The sequence below is a fragment of the Mytilus californianus genome, unplaced genomic scaffold, assembly GCF_021869535.1.
Source record: "Mytilus californianus isolate M0D057914Y unplaced genomic scaffold, xbMytCali1.0.p SCAF_19, whole genome shotgun sequence".
NCBI lineage: Eukaryota > Metazoa > Mollusca > Bivalvia > Mytilida > Mytilidae > Mytilus > Mytilus californianus.
Window position 1 is genome coordinate 4,016,607 of NW_026262667.1, and position 26,140 is coordinate 4,042,746.

Genomic DNA, 26,140 nt, shown 5'->3' on the forward strand with positions numbered 1-26,140 from the left:
CATAGTGTGGTTTGGATAAAGAGTCATCTAATTTGTTATTCCAGACAAAGGAAAATATTTTGTCAGTAACATTTTTAAGCTTTGTATTAGTTGGACTAGTTATTGATAGTAATAAATGGTTTAATTTTGATATTAAGAGTGTTTTCATTACTGTTGTTTTTGAGGGTTTTTGGTTGTCCAAGTTTTTATAGTAAATCGATTTCTTTCATCTTGGGATCATAGTTTAAATTTTCAATTTCATTTAGATCCATGGAGGAATTTATCACAAGAAATGTAAATCTGCTGGAACCTCACTCCAATCCTCGCTTTACAAACATAGTTTCTTGGCTGAACTTTTTTTCCCCAATCCAAACAACCTTGGTCTTTTGTAAATCTATATTAAGGCCTGATAAACCTGCATATTTGTTTAGAGTACGGAGAAATGCATCGAAAGACTCTGGTGATCCATCAAGTATACGATAAGTATCATCTGCGTACTGTGAAATGAGATACTCTGAATCGACTATAGTGATTCCTTTAATTTGGTCATTATTTCGTACAAGTATACCATGTTTCTCTGCATAAAGAAAAAAATATATATGGTGACAAGGGATCCCCTTGCTTACAGCCTCTCTGAATCTAAAAAAATTCTGAGCGATGGCAATTTTGTGTTACTGCAAATATTAGCATAAAAGGTATTGATCCAATGTTTAATATATGGTCCAAAATTGAATCAGACCAATACGCTTTTAGGTTTACTCTTAGAAACTGAGTCACACACCTTTTGAAATCAATATGGAGGAGAATACCAGGTATGCCATTTCCTTTTGTATACAACAAAATATCATAGATTAATCTAGTATTTTCACGAGTATAACTTCCAGGAATAAACCCTGTTTTATCATTTATTAATAAGAAGTGACAAGACAGACTTCAATCGCTCTGCAATACAGCTAGACCCAAGTTTGTATATTGTGTTTAAAAGACTTATAGGTCGCCATTTTTTGATGTATTATCTTGGTTTATCTATTTTGTATACAAGTGATTATTCCCCTTTTTGAGATATTTACATTTCACCAATATCATACCCGTAGTTGATTGACCGTACAACAAATTTTACGAAATCTATCAACAACAAAAAAAAAGGGCCCCTTTTTGGCCCCAAAATATAGCATTTCAAAAATTTGTTTTTTACTTTTAGCTATTTATTGGAAAGAAGAATAATTGTATTAAACAAATATGGTCTGTTTTTAACATTACAATGCACATGCATCAGGTACTAGCATCATTAATTCATACAAAATTACTGAAATCTTCACAATGTTAGCATTTGTGCTTATTTTTAGACATTATTTGTCTAAAATGGAAGTGGCCGCACTTGTGTTCAGTCTTTACATTTAAATAAATGTTGTATTTGATGATTATATATAACATATATGTAGGACTCAAATCTATGGTGGGTTCCATATCTATGGCAGATTTCAAATCTATGGCAAATATAACGTCACAAACGCCATACAAATCATAAATCTATGGTAGTTTTTTTGTTTTCTCCTAATCTATGGCATATTTTGAAATTGCGCAATTTCCGGGAAAAAGGGTAAACTATAATATCACAATTTAATAACGTAATATCTTGTTTCGGAGGGACTATGCAAAGGTACTGTCTATTTGCAAATTAAAAGAAAAAAATCCTTAATTGGGTTACTAAAAAAAATATCAAGTTTTTGAATGAAAAGTTACATGATAGAATGGTATGAAAATATCTAGTAAACTTTTTGTTTCAATTCAAATTCTAATCATTTGTACAAAAAAGTAACGACTAAGCCACTCCACATAGAGAATGTCTTCCAAAGGAGAAACTTATTGACCTGTTGAAAAAAAATCACTCCATAGAAAACCTCACAGCATTTATGAATCTATAAGAAGATTTGTCTGTTGTGTTGTAAGAAGAAAAGTAAAGCTCCTTCTTGGTTTTCTTGTCCTCGTCTGTGTTTCTGGTGTTGCCTTTAGTCAGCTTTATCACAGCAACTACCTGTACTATAATATAGCAATTAATTGTTCTTGAGATTTGGAAGAAAAAAAATCTGTCATAGATTTTTTATTACTTATAATCTACATCAATTTCAGCTATATTTAAGATTTGGAATCTAAAAATTAAGATTTGGGATGGCATGTCGTCAAATTTACCATATATTTGAAATCTGCCATAGATCTGGAACCCGCCATGGATGAGAGTCCTACACATATAAAGGTTGAGACTCTATTTAAGCACCTTTGTCCTGTCGACTTGTTTTTGTCCGCAAGTGAAACCACCGTCATTTGGAGAACGAACTTGTTTCTTCTTTCTCCAGTGTTAAGATTATTTTATTTGATTCAATTTATTCTAATTTCAACTTTATTTTACTTAATTGATGTGTTCTTGCTCCTATTCAAACGATCTCAAGTGCTGACAACATGTCCATGTAAAATCGTAAGGATATAGGAGCATGAACCTGGGACTAATATATTATGTATTAGTTCCAACATTAACAGATTAAATAACTAAAAAATATTTGAAACATTTAAGACATTTTAGCTAAGTAAAAACAAATTAAAACACAAAAATAGAGAAAGAGAGAGAGGGAGAGAGAGAGGGAGTGTAATGAGCGTTAAACAGTTGACTTATTGTTTGACGGTTCACTAGATATTTCTTTTAGTTACATACCCACGCCGATGTCGACATGTGGTGTTTCGTAAGGAACATGTAAAAACGCTTTTACTTTATCTAAAATTGTGAACAAAATTCACCTATTTCATTAATCATGTAACAATGATTACCATTTGATTTGATAATTAAATAAGTCAAAATTTCATTTTAGAAACTGTTAATTTATGACAACTATTTGCAACGTCCATCGTATTGAATACCCGGACGATATGAGTATATACCTATATTGTCATGACCATACGCGTATGGTCGAAATACTCATATTGTCCGGAACATACCCACTAACCTTAATTTCAACACTTAAAGGGAAGTAATTCAAACATATCCTTTATTTTCTATTGAATTATCTCCCTTAATTTTAGGATTGCAAACTTTTGTTTTAGTCAGTATAACAATTGAAACTTGTTTGAGTTTTGTTTTGATATCTGAGCTAATTTTGAGTATTGAAGCTTTTTTAGATAATGCGGATTTTTTTTTTATTTCCTATGTCTAACATATGAATATTGTAATGTTATTTATTTCAGTTTAAAAAAATTATACAGACCCCCTCTCCCCAAGAAAATTAAACAACATACCAGTGTGAAAAAAAGAGGCTGAAGATACCATAGGGAAAAGAGAGACCGACAAAAACATATAAAACATATGACAAACGACGCAAAGACCAACAACAGTCTACACAACACTACATAGAAAACACAAGACTGAGCAACACGAACCCCACCATAAACCGGCGGATCTTATGTGGCCCGGAAGGGTTGTCAGTACCTGAGAAATGATGAATACTAGTGTTTAGGGTAAAAAAAGATAGAGAGGTCAAATGTTTTCATAATAATGCAAAAGAAAAGAGACTAAGATTGCTCGTCCTCTTCCTAAAAAAAAAGTTCATCGGGAGATACTAAGAACCTTGTTGATAAATATTCAGTATTAACTTCACAAATAATACATAATGGTCTTGAAGTATAGATTCTAAGTACTGACGTTCTTTTTCATCTTAGTTACGTGATATTGTGTTTTATTTGTCTTTGTATATTTTTAACCCTTGACTGATTAATGCATTTTTGGTAATATCCTTTTGGCGTGGCTCGGTATTTATACATCTTGCCATTGTGGTAATGTGTTATGAACATTTGTTTTATATTCTTGTCTTTCATTTATGCTTATTTGCTTAGTCTATAGAGTGTCTACATGCCTTCTTGTTTTATTTTGTTTGTTTTTATAGTCATTAAGATAATGACACAAAGTTGACTGCTGTATCCTAATTTTTGACAATTTTACCTATTATGTCTGTTTGTTTTGCTCACACATTATTGTCAATATAATAGAATACTATGCGACTGTCATACAAGTGAGAGGTTAAGCTAGGTATAACACAAGGTTTAATCCACCATTTTCTACAGAAGGAAATGCCTGTACCAAGTCAGGAATATGACAGTTGTTTTCCATTCGTTGGATGTGTTGGAGCTTTTGATTTTGCCATTTATTAAGGGACTTTCCGTTTTGAATTTTCCTTGGAATTCGGTATTTTTGTTAGTTTACTCTGTCAGATCTAACAGATCTTTGGCATTTAGTAATAGATGTATATTATACACTAAATACAAGCAAGAAAAACAAAAACATTATGATGAATTGAGAACCAAGTTATTGTTTTAGGTGGAGAGCTGAACAGAACAGCTTTAATCAAGTATCAGAGTGGCGAGACTGTGTTAATTACACAACAGTTCTCTACCGTTTCGTCAGAGCTTAAAGTTCATACATTTATAAAAGGGACAGTTCCAAATCCAGTGGATAGTATATTATTTAATGACTTCACGGAACAGTACAGACGCGTTTCCAGAGGTATTTCAATTTAATTAAATACATAATATAATTGTGATCAACTTTCATCCTGGCAATACTCATATATTAATTGTATACACAAGAAATTTACAATTATTTCATAATAATTGAGACCACAGATAAGAAATGTCACTTCAAGGAAACCAAACCTTCTATATGATAGTGAGTTGACTTTACAATGACATCCAATCATTAAAAGAATGTACAAATATTTAAGTTAAGTATTTCAATATAAATGCATTAAACGTAGATCACATCGACTAATCTGGGTTTTTAGACAATATGATAGAATGCAATGAATTTATTGCAAGAATGGAATAATCGCTTTTTTTTATTAAAATGTTTCCTTTCTCTTAGCGTAAAAACAGTGATAACAAGTAAATACCCCACGATAATATTGATGAAGATCTATATCTATATAGTTTTTGTAATGTTGCATTCTCTAATTTCATAGGCGTTATAAAATCGTGTTCTACAAGAAAATTTGAAAGTAATGGATTTACGTTCAATTTCACAATGGACCAGACTATAACGTTTAATGAATGCCAACTCAATCTATTTACACACAACACTATGAGATATGTTTCTACCAGAAATCTTGTTATGAATGACAGAAAGAATGATGTTCTACGATTTTCCTCGACCAATCAAATCGGTGAGATATAATTTCAACTTTTTTGTATACGGATTTACACCATTGATCATTCGACAAAATGTAAAAATCTTCCAATTTTAATACTATTATGCAACACAAATATATGTAGAAAAATGTAAATAAAATTTATTCATTTCGTCAGTAATCATCACTTTGGAACTGTGATGATTTATCCCATATTCTTCTGAGATTTTCTGGTTAAACATTCAGTTATTGGGACCTAAAGATAACATCTCCCTGAGACAAGGTCGACCTTATGTGGATTTGGTTATTATTTTGATGTAAATTTAGGTCATATATTCATACATCATTGGCTTTAAAGGTTTTAGAATTGAACAGTCCTTACAAAGACATATCTGAGAGCGCCTCGCACACACTAAAATTCATTCACAAAAAAAAACAACCAAAGGAATAAGGTCAACAACAATAGGCATTAACGAATTTTGTTTTAAAGCCAAGCTACAACAAGAATAATTCTGCTTATTTTTTATGATTTTTCTGAACAAAATCTTTTAAGGCATTAGGAATAACTATCTTTTCCAAACTTGGATTGAAAATGCCCATGGAAAGAGGAAAACCCTTTTTACTTGAGGTCAATATGTTATGGTCAGGAAAAACACAGGAGCTATTGATAGACTGGCATTTGGTTTCCGGGAGTTTTCTTTTCAACCATATGTTCAACTTATACTGAACTATGTCCAGTAATGCTTTTAGGGAGAGGAAGACGCTCTTAATTTGAGAGGTAATAGGTCAAATAATTTTACAGGCAATAGGTCAAGGTGTTATTGATCTACTGTAAGATTGGCAAAATTTGTTTTCGGATGTTGTCTATCGAACCATATGTTCATTTTTAATTTATCAAATATGTTCGATAATGCTCCATTGGATTTGCAAAACAATACTATTGAATTTGAGTGAAAAGGTAAAAGTCAAGGTCACATCAGCTATTTCTAAACTGAAATTTTGGCACAATTTCCCCCTATTACCAAGATGGTTCAATAGCCCCATGATATGAGAATCATAGCAGCTTTAGAAAGAATCAAATAAAGCCATAATGAGATAACAAACAAATCTTTAGATTTTTAGTTAACTAACTAGGTAGGTAACAAGTCAAGATTTAAACGTTATATTTTTTAATGAAAAACTGGTCTTTTTTAATTCCCAGCGGCTCTATTTCTTTCGAATTTGTCATCTTACATACACACAGATAAATAACTGTTTCAACAAAGAAACACAAAATGGCATATGGACAAAGTACATAAGCAAAAATAAAAGACAAGAATTCAAAATTCAACAGGTAGATGTATACTCCATATGCAGGCGCTACTGGAATGTTGCTTCATAGAAATGGAAAGTTAATAATTTGGAAACAATTGTTTGATCTTACCTGACTCTTACTGTCAATTTCTAGATGCAAGACAAGATATGCGTCAGACTTAACTGTATCTGTAGTATTCTTTATTTCAAGTTCGGTTAGATAGTTGTGTTCAACATAATTATCTAAGTTTTAATCATACACATAAAGGAGAAGGTCTATAGGAAGAGGAGCACAGTTGATTCCCAAAGAAAAGCCGATTGTTGGTTAAGAATTTCCTCAAAACGTAATAATATGTTGTTGATCAAGAAATCAAGCATCCTGATGATGTCAGTTTCAGACAATATTTCGATTTAGTCAGAATGGTTTTATCTTCCTAAATCTATTATCCCTACCTTAAACAAGATTTTTGTATCTACGTTGGTCATTCTTTTTTATGAAACAACGATAGATCAATTTGGAAAGTTTAAAAGATTGAGCATATCCTGACTATCTCTTACAAAACTTCCTATATGACAAAGTATTGAGTTTAAAAGAATATCTAACAAATCAAAAATGATCCAGAGGAGCAATTACTGCAAACAGTTTGGGAACACCTGAATTAAACAACACCTGAATTAAACCATTGGTTAAGATTGGGTTCATGTTAGTCAGCCTTCAGTTTTTTATGTAGTGCTTTGTTGACTGTTGTGTATCTTATTGTCGTTTTGTTTCTATAAGCAATCCTGTTTACCTTGACTCTTGTATTTATATTTTCTTATATTTATATATGCCTTGATATTTTCCTCTTATTATATGATATTTGACCTATGTTGGAAGATACTTTGTCGACCTTTATATCATTCATTTTCATATTTGTACAGACATAAATGCATGTGCATCTGGTCCATGTGTCAACGGAGGTAGCTGTACAGATGAAATGATTGGATATACATGTACATGTACAACCGGATATATTGGAAGTAATTGTCAATACGGTAAGAAAAGTGTGTGTGTGTGTTTGTTTGTGATGTTTTTGAATGACATGTTTATAAAATGATTAATAATATTAGATACTCTAATGATTATTCAACTCAAAGATATGGAGGTGGTGTTTGTTTTTCTTTTTATTGAAACATAAAAGAAAGTAGTAAAATTAGCTTCTATGTATAAATATTCAGCTGTGTTAGCATATAACGCTCATGCAATAAAAAGTAAAATCACAAAAATACTGAACTCCCGAGGAAAATTCAATCGGAAAGTCCCTAATCACATGGCAAAATCAAATGACAAAACACATCAAACGAATGGACAACAACTGTCATATTCCTGACTTGGTACAGGCATTTTCAAATGTAGAAAATGGTGGATTGAACCTGGTTTTATAGCGCTAAACCGCTCACTTGTACGACAATCGCACCAATTTCCCTGTCACAAAGAAAGTAGCTTGTAGGAGATAAAAGACTAAGACTTCGATGGAGGGAGAACAAGAGAAATGTAGTTGACAATTAATACACTGAATAAACTGGTGTTCGGACTAAACGAAAAATATGAATACGATAAGCAAAAATGCTCTACAGGAAGTTTGTGCAAGGGAATTAATATATTTTTTAAGTACCTATATGGAGTTATTTCCTTTTAGAACGATAGGTCTTTCTTTTGAGGAAACAATCCGAACGATACCAAGTTTTAATGGAATATGCTTCAAAGCACAACTAATTACCTGTGTAAGATCATTATTTGCCCCAATTAGAAATTTGTTATAATATTTAATTCATTTGATAGTAATAATGTCTTGTTGCAAATTAAAGGATTATTTTACAATTTACGTTCTTTCATATTTGATTTAAACGTTTAAGGCAGAAACAACACTTTGCGTCCATTCATAAGTTTGAAATACTAGTACCAGAAACGTCTTTAATGCACAGTTTAATCTTAAACACACCTGATATGAAGTTCTTCTAACTTATTGCTGCAATAAAGGGACATTATTTGAGATATAGTTAATAATGCAAAACTTTTCATTGCACTTTTAAAATAAGCCAAATGTTATCACATTCATGTGTAGGATTATAGAAAAAACAAGAAATCTTGATTTCCATCGTATTTGAAATCTATGGAGGTCCGTGTTTTAGTGTTACATGTACAGTACGATTTTGTGCTTTCTTGATGCCAGCTTCTGATTTTTTACATTTATATATATAGCTTTTACAAATCTCCAATTTTTTCACATTTTCTATTGGGGCGGCCACATAATTTAATGGTTGGGAGGTGCAATAATATTCCATATACCTATATGAAGTTATTTCCTCTTAGAACGTTAGGTCTTTCCTTCGAATATACAACACAGACGATTACAAGTTTCAATGAAATGTACTTCAAGGAATGAAATAATGACCCGTGTAAGGTTATTATTCAACCTGATTAAAAAGTAAAATAACAAAACAGAACTCCAAGGGAAATTCAAAACGGAAAGTGCTTTATAAAATTGCAAGATCAAATGCTGAAACACATCTGACGACTGAAAAACAACTGTCATAATCCTGACTTGGCACAGACATTTCCTTATGTAGAAAATGTTGGATTAAACTGGTTTTATAGATAGCTAAAACTCTCACTTGTATGACAATTGCATTGAATGAAACAATGCGCACTACAGTTTATTAGAATATTTAACTTATTTGAAAGTAATCGTTTATTATTGCAAATCGGCATTTTCTTTACAATTTTCCATCTTTAATATTAGTTAAATCGTTAGGCAGAAACAATCTTTTCCTTTATCTATTATATTAAACGCTTTAAACAGAAAATGTCTTTAACGCACAGACTAACTGTCGACACAAATAACGTGAAGTTTTGTTAATATATCGCTACAATAACGGGACATTGATATTGCGAAAATCAATAAAAACAATGGTCTAGAAGTTGTTTTTAGTTAATAAACAGTTTTATACTTTTCTAATCAGAAATGAAAAAATTACTTCCATATTTGTGATCAACTTACCATATTTCTATTTCGAAAACATTTTTGTATGAAGAGATTTAAGTCCTGAAACATACTTCTCTTCAATGAAAAGAGTTAGGTTAAACAGTGTCAGTTTTACGATCGTATAAACTTTCGATATCTTATACCAAATATCTAAGCGGCATCTTGCGAAACCAAAAATCAGAGCAAAGGTAAAAAAAATAGATCTTAAATTTCAAGTTTTTTTTATACAACACTAATGTTAAATATTAGAGTGTGAAAATCTAACATCAAATATTAACGTTTCCTATCAATCAAAATATACGAAAAGAAAAATTAACAACTTAGTAAAAATATTTTGGTGATATATATTAAACAGTTTCTGAGAAGAAGCTATAATAAGCAAAATTCAAACTTTAGAACATGACCTTGACATGTGAACATGGGTCATTTTCTTTTTGGTGGACCAAGGACTTCAAATCAAAAGACCTTAGGCATCGATCAATTATGGTTTACCAGTTACAAACACACATCACTTATTTCAAATTCACAAATTCGCTTCCTTCAAAATAATTCACGACATCCTGAGAAAATAGTTTTGTCGATATCTTTAACGTTTGCGAAGGAGTAGTAATCACATGAAAAAAAAGTTTATGGGGAGATAACTCTTACAAAGAAAAGTGTTTTGTTAAACTGTGTCAGTTTCATAGGCGTACACACTATACGATACCATGTACTAAATATCAAATGAAACAAAACAAGCAGCACAAAAGAATTTGGCGGAAGAATAAAAAAAAATAATTATAATAATGTACCAATTGTTCTCTATCCACCAGTAAATTTCTCAATCGTTGATAAGAAGTCACTTCCGGTTTATTCAAAGTTGCTACTGGGGTCCAATCATAGTTTATTTCATACTGATTCCGAAAACATATGCTTTCTGTGTACTTTTGACTGAAATAAGGGAGATAATTTGTTACTTCCGTGTAAAACACGTCACTTCAAGTCTCATATTAAGAAGGGATATAGTTACGATACTGTTGTCAGGTCATTAAAGATTGCATTTTGGCGTTAATATTGATTCACTTATAGGGTCTTTGCATCGGCACTAAACACATTTATTTAAAAACCAGTTGTTGGCATGACACGGGTTATGTTCTTCTCATATATGTTATGATGGTATGATACTAAACCCCTAACGGGAAGGATTGTGCCTGATATTCATATGATGAAGACATAATCTTTCAATCAGTTTAATTGAAGTCTGGAGCTGGCATGTCAGTTAACTGCTAGTAGTCTGTTGTTATTTATGTATTATTGTCATTTTGTTTATTTTCTTTGGTTACATCTTCTGACATCAGACTCGGACTTCTCTTGAACTGAATTTTAATGTGCGTATTGTTATGCGTTTACTTTTCTACATTGGCTAGAGGTATAGGGGGAGGGTTGAGATCTCATAAACATGTTTAACCCCGCCGCATTTTTGCGCCTGTCCCAAGTCAGGAGCCTCCAGCCTTTGTTAGTCTTGTATTATTTTTAATTTTAGTTTCTTGTGTACAATTTGGAGTTTAGTATGGCGTTCATTATCACTGAACTAGTATATATATTTGTTTAGGGGCCAGCTGAAGGACGCCTCCGGGTGCGGGAATTTCTCGCTGCATTGAAGACCTGTTGGTGGCCTTCTGCTGTTGTCTATTCTGTGGTCGGGTTGTTGTCTCTTTGACACATTCCCCATTTCCATTCTCAATTTTATCATAAGATAGCTTTATTTACACTGATTCCAAAAATATATGGTTTTGATATACCTTTGCCGGAAATAAGAGAAATTATTTGCTACTTCGGTTTACAGAAGATGAGGTCCGGTCTAATGAAAGGTTTATCCTCTTTTCATGACAAATATGTAGTTGTTCCAGCAGATAAAGCCTCCAATAATATTTTTTTCATATTTTCATAGGCAAAAACGATTATTTGTAATGTCTCAAATAAAGATTAGAATAAACAGCAAAACGGTAATCCTACATATTCATTAACATCATTTTAAAAGGATGAAATTTTAGACAATCACAAATCAGTTCTTTTTTCTTTTGGTATTAACATCAAAGAAAACGAAGAATATCTACCGTCATTATACTGGATATAAAAACTTCACAAAACTCCTTATAAAGAACGGTACAAAGCTGGATCACTAAAACATCTTTCAAAAGTGCTGACTACTATATCTTTCTACAGTAAGAGATGGCCTTTCGAAATATTGTGATGAGATATATTCAACCAGTGATGTCAATCAGATGTGGATTCTTAAAAATTCTTAAGATCTACTGCTAAATCTTAGATCACAATCTCTGCAATTTTGCAGCAACATTAAGACCTTTGATTTTTCACTATTATTCCCCATGCTCAACTGAAAGATCGACTTCACTATCTCATTAAACAGGGCCTTTTCTATAAAATTGGGAATCGTAGTTATAAATTTCTTGTTTTGGGTTATAATAATTCTTATTTTGTGAAGAACTACACTGAATCTATTAGAAAATACACTGAAGATGATATTATCAAAATGCTGGACTTTTTGATCGACTATATATTTGTTATATTTGGAGGAATAATATTTCAACAGACAGTCGGTATTCCAAAGGGTACTAATTGTGCACCTCTACTAGCCGATTTTGTGTTGTATTCGTATGAAGCAGAAGTCATTCAGAGCCTTCTAAAAGAGAAAAAATAGCACCTTGCGAAATCTTCTTTCAGATGTATTTATGATGTCCTATCACTGAATAACTTATATTTCAGTCAGTTCTTGCATCTCATATATCCCATTGAACTTGAAATTAAGGATACTACTGATGCTAGAAAGACTGCTTCATACCTTGATCTTTTTCTCAATATTGACAAAGAATGACGACTTCAGACTAAAATCCATGACAAACGGGATGATTTCAACTTCCCAATTATCAATTTCCCGGTAACATACCCACTGTCCCGTCGTATGGTGTTTATATATCTCAATTGATACGTTATGCTCGTGCGTGTTCACACTATACGGACTTCATATACAGGAGTGTGTTACCTACGCAGAAACTGCTCCAATAAAGTTATTAGGAGGACAGATTAAAAATAATACTCCGTAAATGGTATGGACCCCATCACAAATTGGTTGATCTTTACGATGTGTCTGTGTTTAAACTTACTAACGACATTTTTACCAAGTCTTAGATTGTGGTTTATCATCTACGTCGTCTGGTCTGCTTAGTATCGAACGTGACCTATTCCCGAATATGACTGTTTTGCCGAGTGTAAATTCGCATTCTTATACGACGTTTCTCAGTATTTATATTTCCAACATTCATGTATTTAGTTATGCTGTTTCTTGAGTCCGGTTGAATATTTTGTTATGTCTTATGTTGTTCGTTGTTGTAGACTATGTGGTTCGGTATTTATATATCCTGCATTCGGGCATTTTGTTTTAACTTTCTTATACGTATGGGTCCGATGGGTCATTTTGTGCTGAGTTGTTGTCTGTTTATTTCGTTTGTGGTTTGAATTCGGTATTTTCGGTACATTTCACATATGTCTTATTTGTCAGTATAGTCGAGTTACTCGTGGTTCGTCTACGGGGTTTTTGTTTTAAGTTGTTTCTTTCATGTGTGTTTACTGTTTGGTCTTATATAATCTTGCCTTATATTACAGCTATTTCAATTTCATTTTCTTTATGTATATAAAAGTTAAGATACAAAATCAGCTACTTCAACTACTAGTATATGATTTTAAGTTTAAAGCAACTTTATGCACAGGATTTTTTTATACAGGTTTGATTAAGAAGAAAAACCGACATGGCTAGAAAATACTAATAATAACACCATGACGAACATAATTCCGTTTTTATATTCTTGTCATGGTTAGAAAATACATAAAATAACACTATTACAAACTCAATCCCAATTTAATATTCTTGTACGTGTCTATAAATAAAATAAATCTGTTTTGAAGGTTATAAGCCTCCAAACCTAATGCAAAAAATCCTTTCCTGGCTTTATCATTTATCAGTATAAAGTTATTGCAAAGGTAAAAATCTAGAACGTCAAATTCTCATTTGACCTTGACCTCAATTTCAAGGCCATAAAGAGAGGATCTCAAACTAACTATGGTTCATGATTTTCATCGCCATACAACTTATTTTAAACTTTCTAGTGGAGAAAACTCTTATTAAAAGGAACGGTACTCTTTCGACGAAAATTTTCAAGTAACGACATGTCGCAACGAACAATTTGATAAAATAGTCATTATTTATTACGGTTTAATGACTTTCAACTTTGTTACAGGAGCACAGATTTGTATTTCAATGCATATTTAAAACCAATGTTAACAATTTCTCAGTGCAGGTCAGGATGTCAAGCTAACCGCATATGTATTTATAGTGCGAACAGGACTTTATTTTCTTATTCTTTTACAGATTAACTGATGTATAGTCACTGACAACGAGTCTTTATTCATTGCATGCATAACAATATGATGTTATTATAGTAATTGAACAGAACGTTAATCGATTTCTTTCAGAACATACATAAATTGAAGCAGAGTTTTCCAGACATGGATATATTCCAGCAGTCTGTACATAAATTTGATTGCATTTTTACAATTAAATCTATGGGACTGAAGGCGATGATTTTCATTTCATAATGATTCCTCAAAGACATTGAATATTGAATATTTTGTTTTTGTCGATATCTATAACTCTTTCTGAGTAGAAGCGATATGCAGTGAATGTCAAAATTTAGAACATGACCATGACCTATGACCTTGACCTTATGACCCAAGGACCTCAGATACAAAGTATCTAGATTTATATGGCTTACAGTTTGTGACTTACAAAAAAAACGAGAAATGAACTGTAAATTCTACTTTCGTTTTTGACTCAAAAACCAAACAATACTGACTACTGTATAATCCTTTCTGGTGGAATATCATAATTACAATTTCCAAAACAAGTTGTGTTCTTTATATATTCGCCGAGATTGCGATACAGTCAGGCTCAGCACAGTCAATTGACAACAACTTGTCTACACATCTCCTGATCAGGAAGTACAACGGAGCATCGTTCGTAGGTAGCTGTTACCTCGACACTAAGCAACACAGCTTGTGTGTCCTAAGCAGCAAACCAACAACGTTGAACCAACTTTGCCTACAGTTAGTTGATTTACATCATGGATCCGAGTCACGTGGAACAGCAAGACGAGGTTCAACCCCCAGAGGGAGACGTCTTTAAAGAACAAATAGAGAATCCGTATACTACAACACCATTGGATGAAAATGCCGAGACTATGCGAGTACGTGAACTTACCGAAAAGGGACAGGGAGCTTTTACAGAGAAACGAGACAAGCTCTATCATGACTTAGAGGCCCTATGGTTAGACCTAGAATCCCAATTATTGGAAACGACCACCCCTACTAACGACCTCCAGCAATTGCTAACAGCACAAGATAAAATTGTACAAGCCTGTACTAATTATCGCAGGCTCACAGACGAGTACTTGAAATTTCTTTAAAATACAAGAACGCTAGACAGCCTTAAAGACATTGATACGTGTAAACTTTCAACAGATATCCGAATGTCTAAAGTTGACCTGGCAATTGGAACCTTACACGAGCATCGCCTCACCCTGACAAAGGCTAAATCTACAAAAACCAAGACATCTAAGGGCAATAAAACCTCGCACAGTGGAAGCGCCAACGTCTCTATCATGGCAAGTTTTGCACGGATGAAGCGTGCCAAAGCAGAGGCTGCCAGATCTCAGATAGCCTTTGCTGAAAAACAGGCCTTGTTACTAAAGCAGGAGGCAATGTTAGAAGAACAGACTCTTTTCAAGCAAAATGAAATAAAGGCCGAAGTGGAACAAGAAGCTATCAGAGAAGAACAAGAAGTCATTAAAGCAGATCAAGAAGCCGCAAGTAGAAAAGCGGAGACCGCACACATGAAAGCTGAAATGAAACGTGAGGCCGTACGCAGGAATACTATGATGGAACAAGAGGCTGCACGTGCAATCTGGCAAAAAGCCGAAATTAAGGCTTCTATGAACATTCTAGAAGCACAAAGAGAAGCTGCAGCCGCAGAAGCAGAGGCACGTATCTTAGAATACGACGACAGTCAAGTGTTATGCGACCTTCATAACGAGACTGAAGACCCGCTCCATTGTGTGCAAGACTTTGTTAATAAACATCCTAAACCAACTGCCATACAGGAAGTGACAGCCCCTCAACAGAAAAAACAAACTCCTGTTAAGATTGAGCTAAGTCATGAAGCGCCAGACTTCGTGCCCTCCTTGGCATTGAACCTGCCATCACAGACACCTACGGTCTTGCCTACACATGCTAAGTCACCGGAAGTTAATGTATTCCCAGATCTGGGAACAATAACTGGCATAGGAAAACAGGGCGTTTCAGAAAAGATCCCTGTTGCATACCAAAAACTAGGCGTTTCAGAGGAGATCCTTGCTGAAAACCAAAAACAGGGTGTTGCAGGAGAGATCCCTGTGATTTCACAAGGATAACCAGGACAAAGTTATCCGTATGTACGCCATCATTGATGACAAAAGTAACCGGTCACTAGCATCACCCGAATTCTTCACTCTTTTCGACGTAAAAGATAAACCGGAGAACTATACCTTATCAACATGCTCTGGCAGAGTAGTCACTTCCGGGAAAAGAGGAAGAGGTTTCATCATAGAATCAATAAATGGTAATGACAAATTCGACCTGCCTGTACTTGGAGATTGTGATCATATTCCTAATAATAGGGAAATTCCTACTCCTGAAGTCACAATGCATCACCCTCATTTAAAAGAGCTCAGATGAAGCATTCCACCAATAGAGGAACATTGCCAAATTCTTCTCTTAATTTGCAGAGACGTTACAGAGGCACACCACGTCCTTGACCAGCGCATAGGACCATCCAGAACTCCATATGCACAGCAATTGAAACTGGGTTGGGTAGTGATAGGAGAGACTTGCATTAACAAGCAGCACGTCCCTTATGAATTAAACGTCAAAATTACCACCATTTTGCCTTCAGGACAACCGTCAACGTTTCAACCATGCACAAGCACGTTTGACATCCGGGAAAATTACACAGACCCTGTGTAGAAAGATTTACAATCTGCACTCTTCGAAAAAACGACGGACGATGATAAGCCTGGAATTTCATACGAAGACAAAATGTTCATGAAGCAGATAGACAACGAATTTGTGAGGGACTCGGAAGGAAGTTGGGTAGCACCGTGTGCGTTTCGAGTGCTAAGAAAGTCATTGCCAAGCAACAGATCACAAGCTCTTCATCGTGCTAATATGTTAGACGCCAGTCTCAGTAGAAACCCAGTAAAACGGGAACACTTTCTCACATTCATGAGTAAGATTCTAGACAATAATCATGCAAAGCTCGCTCCACCGTTAGACGACCAAGAAGAGTGCTGGTATTTACCATTGTTTGGTGTCTATCACCCGAAGAAACCCGATTAGATTAGGGGTGTGTTTGATTCTTCCGAAAAATGTAACGGAGTCTCACTTAACAGCGTCCTGCTTACAGGTCCCGACTTGACCAATGGGACTTGGGAGTACTGCTGCGTTTCAGGAAAGAAATGGTCGCAGTAACTGCAGACGTTCAACACATGTTTCACTGTTTTGTAGTCAGAAAAGACCACCGAAATTATCTGAGATTTTTATGGCATAAAGACAATGACCTACAAGAGAATCTCGTCGAATACCGCATGAGAGTTCATGCATCAGAACAAGAGTTCACGTGACGAGCTTTGTTACAAGAGACTTCAATGTTGACGACGGTCTTACGTCATGACCTACAAAAGAGGAAGCTGTTAAGCTCATGAAGGACACACAGCAAGCATTAGCAAAATATGGAAACTTACGCCTTCACAAATTCGCCTCAAATTTGCGGTGATATGTCTGCATTTCATGCCAGTGCTTTGGCTTCAAATCTTAAGGATCTAGACTTATAATCCGACAGCAAACCCCTATAACGTAGTCTTGGACTCAGCTGGGACGTAAACACTGACAACTTCTTTTCAATTGTCATAAAAAAACAAACCGATCACTCGGAGAGGAGTTTTATCAACAATTAACAGTATCTACGATCCTCTTGGGTTTTTGGCTCCGGTGATTATACAAGGGAAACTCCTATTAAATAAAATAGTATCAGAAACTGTCGATTGGGACCAACCTTTCTCTGATGAGGCAGCAACTGAATGGAAATCTTGGAGAGATATTCTTATTGCCATTGAAACATTGCGCATTCACGTACCTACGTGCCGTATCTCAGCAAAACCACCACAAAGAAGTTACATGTCTTCTCTGATGCGTCAGAAACAGCAATAGCAGCTGTTGCATATCTGCGCACGACCGACAGTAGTGGTGAACCAAACATTGGGTTCATTCTTTGGAAGGCTAAAGTTGCACCAACAAGTGGTCATACTATTTCACGTTCTGAACTTTCTGCTGCCGTATTAGCAGTTGAGATCACACAAACCATCGTGGATGATTTAGATTTACACATAGACACCGTGAAATTCTACACAGACAGTAAAGTCGTCTTAGGTAACAACAGTAACGAGACAAGAAGGTTCTTTATCTACGTCGCCAATAGAGTGGAGAAAATACGGAAATTTAGCTCTCCAAATCAATGGAATTATGTACCAACTAACCGGAATCCCGCAGATTCGGGAACAAGGTTCGTACCAGCCCACGCAATTCATAGCAGTGAATGGTTATTGGGACCGAGTGAACTTCTTTCCTCGGAACAGAAAAATTCCGAGGACATATATCAGCTAATAGATTCTGAGGAAGATGGAGAAATCCGTGCAACTGTTCATGTTGCAAAAACATTAGCCACACCTGAGCATAAAGGTATCGGAACTGATAGATTCAACCGATTCTCCAACTGGACATCACTTGTGCGAGCGATAGCCTTTTTGGAACGTTTCTCCCGTTTCCACGGGTCAAAACAGGCAGCATCAGTAGCTTCTCTGGAAAGTTTTTCGAATGCCGAAAATTTCATCTTAATATCTGCACAACATGAAGTTTACGGAGATGAAATAGATTGCATTAAACGTCAGGAACAAATTCTTAAGCGGAGCCCGATAGCTAATATCAATCCTTTTTTGGACGACCGAGGTCTATTACGAGTAGGAGGCCGTATTGTTAAATCTGACTTAAACCTCCGTGAAAAGACACCATTGATCGTCCCTGGACGCCATCATATAGCGACATTATTAGTCCGACACTACCATGACATGATCAAACATCAAGGTCGCCACTTCACAGATGGAGCGATTCGATCCGCAGGATTCTAGATCGTCGGAGCTAAACGCTTGATCTCTTCTATTATACACAAATGTGTGACATGCCGCAAACTAAGAGGAAAAACCGAGTGTCAAATCATGTCTGATTTACCAGAGGACCGTCTTGAACCATCACCTCCGTTCACTAACGTTGGAATCGACACCTTTGGACCATTGACAATTGTTTCACGTAAAACCCGTGGTGGATACGTCAACTCCAAACGTTGGGCAATTCTATTCACCTGCTTAGTGACGAGAGCTGTTCACATCGAACTCATTGAGGAAATGAGCTCTTCCGTCTCTATAAACGCTGTCAGAAGATTCACAGCCATAAGAGGCCAAGTCAAGATCTTCCGATCCGACCGTGGAACTAACTTTATTTGGGCAATCGACGACTTGAAAACCGACTCAGTCATCGTTGAGGACGGACGCCTTAAGAACTTTCAGTACAATTCCGGTACAACTTGGATCTTCAATCCGCCGCATTCGTCCCACATGGGTGGAGCCTGGGAAAGAATGATTGGTATCGTTAGGAGAATACTTGATTCTATGCTTTTAAATGCTGCCGGAAGGAGCCTAACGCATGACGTGCTCAATACGTTAATGGCAGAAGTTTCAGCAATAGTGAACTCTAGACCTCTGGTACCGGTATCGACAGATCCAGAGAATCCGTTAATCTTAACTCCAATTATGTTATTGACACAAAAGACTGATTACATTTACACTTCAGATCAGCTTGGGGAATTCGACAAACGTGATCTATGTCTAGCCGAAGGAAGACGTGCACAGGCTCTGGCCAGTGTTTTCTGGTCCCGTTGGAGGAAGAGTATCTGCCGCTACTTCAACCACGACGAAAATGGACCGAAGATCGCCGTGATCTCATCGAAGGAGACGTCATTCTTCTAAAAGACAAATGCCTTTGCCGTACCCAATGGCCCATAGGAGTAATAGTAAACTCACTTAAAAGTTCCGACGAACATGTCAGGAAAGCAGAAGTACGATTTCCTACATCACCGTTTTTATTGTATTACGTGACTGCCTTTAATTTCTGTGACACCGTCCGCTCCAGTATCCCAACACATGTAATGTGGACGACATTTAACCTTCTGAGGAAATCGAGACATACCACTGTCAAGTACGTTTGATTCATTCATAAACTGTGATAATTAGATATGATTAACTTAATTTGGATAGTGATTTAGTAAATGCATACGAACTGTAAGTTATTTATATCCGAGAAATGAACTGTAAATTCTACTTTCGTTTTGACTCGACTATTAATATTGCATTTAACGTTCATATTTCATTCGTACACATTGTAAAATATTGTATTTTTATTTCTTTCAGTTTAACAAACAATACTGACTACTGTATAATCCTTTCTAATGGAATATCATAATTACAATCTCTAAAACAAGTTGTGTTCTTTATATATTCGCCGAGATTGCGATACAGTCACCTGGTTAAACTAGCTGAGTCAGGCTCAGCATAAAAACAGTGTTTGGGGAAATAACTTTTACAATAAAAAGTGTTCGGTGAACGGGGAGATTTCCATAAGTGCTATAAATGTTTGATATCATATGCAAAAAATTAACCGACATCTTAGTTTAAAAAGTAAAATAACAAAAATACCGAACTTCAAGGGATATTCAAAACGGAAAATTGTCTGGTTTTAAAGCTAGCTAACCTCCCACTTGTATGACAGTCGCATAGAATTCCATTATATTGACAACAATTTGTGAGCATATCAAACAGACATGGAGGGTTGTCTCATTGGCACTCATACCACATCTTCTTATATCTATATAATAGGTAAAACGTCAAAAATTGGGGTACAGCAGTCAATATTGTAATATAATCTTAATCACTATAAAACCAAATAACTGTTTCAACAAAGAAACACAAAATGGCAGATAGACAAAGTACATATTAAGCACAAATGAAAGACAAAAACTCAAAATTTACCATAGCACAATAACAAAACGGCGAGATGTATAAGTACCAATCCACTTCATATATAAGTATATAATCGAAAATAGATAAACAGTGAAGGTTAAAAATATAAAAGGACAAAAAAAAGTAACTTTAACACGTTATTAAGATGACAAGGAACATCAATACCCAGAATCAGAGTATTTATCAACAAAGTCTCGGTATTTTCCAATGAACTTTTTTTTGAAACAGGACGAGACGTTCTTTGACAAGACCTTGGCTCATCAACTTTCTTCTCAAACACTGGTGACGTTTTACAAAGTCTGAGTAGCAGCTGCAAGCTCTTGAATACCGAATGAGTTGGAAAATGTATATCCCATATGCAGGTGAAGTTGGTATATTGCTGCTAAGGTGGGAAAAATACATAATTTCAAAATTAAATCGCCCGCTTGTCATACATTCTGGTTTTGCGATGACCGCTTATGTCACATTCGAGGTGTAAGTTTACAAATGAGACAGAGGAAGCCGTGTCTGTTGTTTCTTTAATTTCTAGTTCTGGAGGATAGATTAATGGAACCCAATCAGAAAAGTTTGGATTGTAAATGAAAAGAACATCACAATATATTTGAACGTGATATTAAATGATCGGGCTTCTTTGTTTTTTCTTATTATTGACAAGTGTCTGATGGAACTCCGACTCATATGAAAATAAGAAGAGGTCGGCAAGGAGAGGCGCACTGTTCGTTCCCATAGGAATTCCGAAAACTCGCTGAAAAATTCTACATCCAAATTCAACAAATACGTTGTCAATGAGAAACTCTAGCATACTGATCACTTGTTCCTCTGTATAGCATGTTTTACCTTTTTGTTCACTATTAACAAAATATGTCGTATGCTATCCCAAAAGTAATACATTTATTGCGTATGCTGCCATTTTTACATTGCAAAGCATTGTGGACTTTTTTTTAGACGATTTTTCAATTTCACATGGGAAACTGTGGTAAACAGGGTTGAAAAATCAAAAGTTTTGATAGAATTAATTTTAGTGAAAGACCGGGATTTAAATTTATCAAGAAGTTTTAACAGTATTTATTAATGAAAAATCATAACAATAAAGTAGAACAATTTTACATAAAATTCAAATATGGGATTCGAAAACAAGTTTGGAAAAACTTTAATAAATCCGACTCCCGAGCGACATCTTTCGAAACCACTACACACCGCAAGAAAAAAAAAATTGGCGGAAAAAGTAAATGAGAATTTGACGTTCTAGATTTTGACCTTCGCTTTAATTTCATACTGAAACATGATAAAGCTATAGGATATTTTGCATTAAGATTGGAGACTTCTTACCTTGATAAATGTCAACCGGAAATGACCTTGAGTCAACTGGAAATAGCAATATTTGCACTTCTTTCATTGAAAAATACCTAGAAATCATTTTTTTTATCGGCATGCATAAACCTGACGAGACTTTCTGTAAACCGGAAGTAGCAAATGCTATCTCTTATTTCGGGTAAAGTATATCGTTACCTGATATATTTTTGGAATTAGTGGGAATAAAGCTGTCTTATGGGACCAGAAGTAGCAAATTATCACCCTTATTTCAGGCAAAAGTACATAGTAAACATATATTTTTAGAATCAGTATTAAGAAACATATAATTTGACGACAGTAGTAGCTATGAGTAAACCATTAGTGATTTTTTATCAATTCTTTTGAAATTTTATGGTTAAAAGACCTTCAATTGTTCTCTGGTTTTTCATTGTTATTTTACTTCGAAATAGCAATATATGAACATATAATGAAATAAAGATTGGTTATCAATCACTTTTATATAAGGTTCGGACGAAAACAGGAATTTGGTTGATTGATTACTTATTTGATTAATATCATTACTTTTGATAAGTTTAAAGTTGTATATAACATTAAAACTGATTTACATACATATCTAGGATTAATTTCTTCAATGAAAAAATATATAAAAGAATACAATATATGTTTCAATAATTTAGAAAGCGAGTTAGAAGGGTCCAGTTTTGCCTTAAGTTATAAAAGTTTTTTTTCAAATTTCCAAATTTTTCAAAAGATATCAAGAGATTTATATAGTAGAAAGTAAAACCTGAACACAAATGTGAACAAAAAAGTCTGCAATTCTCAATACAATCGCATTTGGAAAAATATCCATGTTTTGCCTGTTTTATAATTTAGACCGCGAAACTGCACTGGTTTCAATACAGAATAATACATTGAATTATTTGCATGAATGCATTCCTAAAAGATACAAAAAAAGAATAGTTTGTTGGACAAGTTCGCATGTGGAAATTCTAAATCGTATTGGTCAGTAATGAAAAAATTGGTAAAGACATCGGGTAATTCTACTCATATCACTCAACTTAAAAATGAAGAGGACGAATTAGTAACTGTAAATTACGATAAAGCATGCCTTTTGAATAAGTATTTTTGTTCCATATCTACTATAGATGAAAATAATAATAGACCTCCAGAATTTCTGACTAGATCAAATTCAAAAATTGATATATTTCATATAACCCCAAATCAAGTTCTTGATATTTTACAGACCTTAAAATTGGGAAAAGCATCAGGTAATGACTCAATTAGTCATCAAATGTTAAAAAAGACAAGTTATACTGTCAGTGTACCCTTATCATTGTTATTTAATTTTTCAATTGAAAATGCAGACTTTCCTAATCAATGAAAAACAGCTATTGTCATGCCGCTTTTCAAAACCGGAGACAAATCACTGTTTTCCAATTATAGACCAATCTCATTATTATCAGCAGTGGGCAATTTGCAAAGTATTTGAAAGAATTGTATTTAAAAATGTATTTAATCACTTAATAGCAAGCAAGTTATTATACAAATTTCAGTCAGGTTTTATTCCAGGTCATTCTACCGTTCACCAGCTAATAGAAATTTACTATAGGATATGTATGTCACTTGATGATCGCTGTATAACATCTCTTATATTATGTGATATCTCGAAAGCTTTTGATAGGGTTTGGCATACTGGCCTCTTAATAAAGCCAAAAGCGTATGGTATTGATGGAAATCTATATAAATGGTTTGAAAGTTATATTTCAAATAGAAAACAAAGCGTTTTTGTTTCAAATTCATATTCGCCTTTTGAGAATACTAATGCAGGAGTTCCGCAAGGCTCTGTATTAGGTCCCCTACTATGACTCATTTATGTAAATGACATAGCTGATAATTTGATAAGTCTAACTCGATTGTTTGCTGATGACACATCCCTTTCTTATTCAAGTAATAACCCTTACACAATAGAGGATGTCTTAAATAGCGATTTAGAACAAATTTCAGCATGGTCTAAAGATTGGCTTATTAATTTTAATCCTAATAAGACAAAGGCTATGCTATTCTCCTGTAATACTTCCCCAGATGATATTAAAATAGAATTTTAAAATCAAGCAGTAGAATTTGTCTCCTGTCATAAACACTTAGGGATTGCTTTTGATTCCAATGGTAAATTCCATACACATATAGAAAATATTTTAAATTGTGCAAGTACAAGATTAAATGTTCTTAAAAAATCGAAATATGTATTGAATAGAAATAATCTTGCTCGTATATATTTAACTTTTATAAGACCCATTATGGAATATGCATGTGAATTATGGGATGGCTGTACTCAACAAGATGCCGACAATTTAGAACATGTTCAGTTGGAAGCAGGAAGATTAGTAACTGGGTTGCCCGTGTTTGCTAGTCGGGAAGCTATATATTTTGAAACGGGGTGGCAATTGCTGGCGGACAGAAGAAAGTCCAGAAAGCTCAATATGTTTTATTCTTTACATAATGGGACTGCCCCTGTTTTTCTCTGCGATTTAATGCCCCCACTTGTTGGTCAAATATCGAATTACGATTTGCGAAACAGTAATAATTATGTAGTACCAAGTTTTAGACTAGATATAACCAGAAAATCCTTTTTTCCATCTACTACTATTGAATGGAATAACCTAAACCCCGACATACGTACGTCCAAAAATATAAATATTTTTAAACGAAAGATGAAGTCTAAATTGATACAGCCACCCTCCTATTTCAGTTGTGGTGATAGAAATCTTAATATCATTCATACACGTTTGAGAAATGTGTGCAGTTTTTTAAATTCAGATTTACATCGTGTTAATATTAAACCCAGTCCAGCATGCAGCTGTGGCCACCCTGTTGAGGATAGTATTCACTACTTTTTTGAGTGCCCTTTTCACAACGAAGCAAGAGAAATATTGTTTTCAAAATTAGAAAGGTATGCTATATCCATTGAGCTTCTATTGGCTGGTGACGGTGACCTTTCTTTTCAGCAAAACAAAGAAATTTTTGAGTCTGTACAAGCATATATCAGAATAACACAAAGATTTAGAACAATCAATTAACATTCTGAATTCCTACTTTCCAACTCTTCACTCCAGTCAGTTTTATATATTATTCCATATTATACTATATTTTTTGTTTTTTTTTTTTTTTTTTTTTTTTTTGTATGCAGTTTGTATTTATACATGCATTCCTACTATGTTTTTCGTCATTATCTAATGTACTTTGTGTTTATATTTATATAGGGAGAGGACGTCACTAATGTTGTTATAACTTGTGTCCAATCCCTTTTGCTACTTTTTCAAATAAAATATGTTTAAATCAAAAAAAATACAAAAAAAGAAACAAGTGCAGTTTTGGGTTTGGAGGGGTCGACACATTTAACATATACATTCTTCATTGTCCCTTCATATCAAAATAATCGGAAGACCTTAACTCCTTGATATTAAAAAAAAATAGAAATATATAATTTACTTTAAAAATATACTTTGTTTTATTTGGTTTTCTAATGATAGAGATAAAAATGACAGACGCAAATTGAAACGCCAAACGTGTCTGTCGTCTACACAACACTCATCAGTGGCGCTTGAATCAAAACAGTTTGAAAGCCAAATCAAATACAAAGTTTCAGAGCATTGAAAACCAAGTTTCATGGCAAATGTAGAAACAAAAATCTTATTTAAATAAGAGGTACATTATACTTGTAAAACACCACTCTAATTTAAAAAAAACAATGAAAATAAAGCTTTCATCATCCTTTAACTTCAGGTTCCGCTATATAAATTTTTCAAAGTTTGATCATCATGTTGTCGCATCTATCGCACCCAACATGAAAAGTAATATCATAAGTACAGGTTAATCTGCATCTATACATTGAACATGATGATCGGTTTAGAACTTAACTTTACGACGAATGTGATTATTTCAGATTTCCTTATTGTGAATTTCTCATTTCTATGTAGAAACATTCCAGCAGCCCCTGTATATGAAGTATATATTTACCAGTCGAAACGATTTTTCACAGCTTGCGTTTCGTATAATGATTTTATCGAAAGAGGGTTACTACTAACACATA

At 34.2% G+C, this 26,140-nt stretch overlaps 1 protein-coding gene across 1 annotated transcript in view; it reads left to right on the forward strand.

Moving 5' to 3' along the window:
* LOC127726993 (uncharacterized) overlaps positions 1 to 26,140 on the forward strand; it is a 153,110-nt gene that overhangs the window by 12,424 nt on the left and 114,546 nt on the right. Inside the window, exon 2 of the mRNA XM_052234364.1 lies at positions 7,359 to 7,472. Coding sequence (XP_052090324.1) covers positions 7,359 to 7,472 — 114 coding nt within the window. The remainder of the gene's footprint in view (positions 1 to 7,358; positions 7,473 to 26,140) is intronic.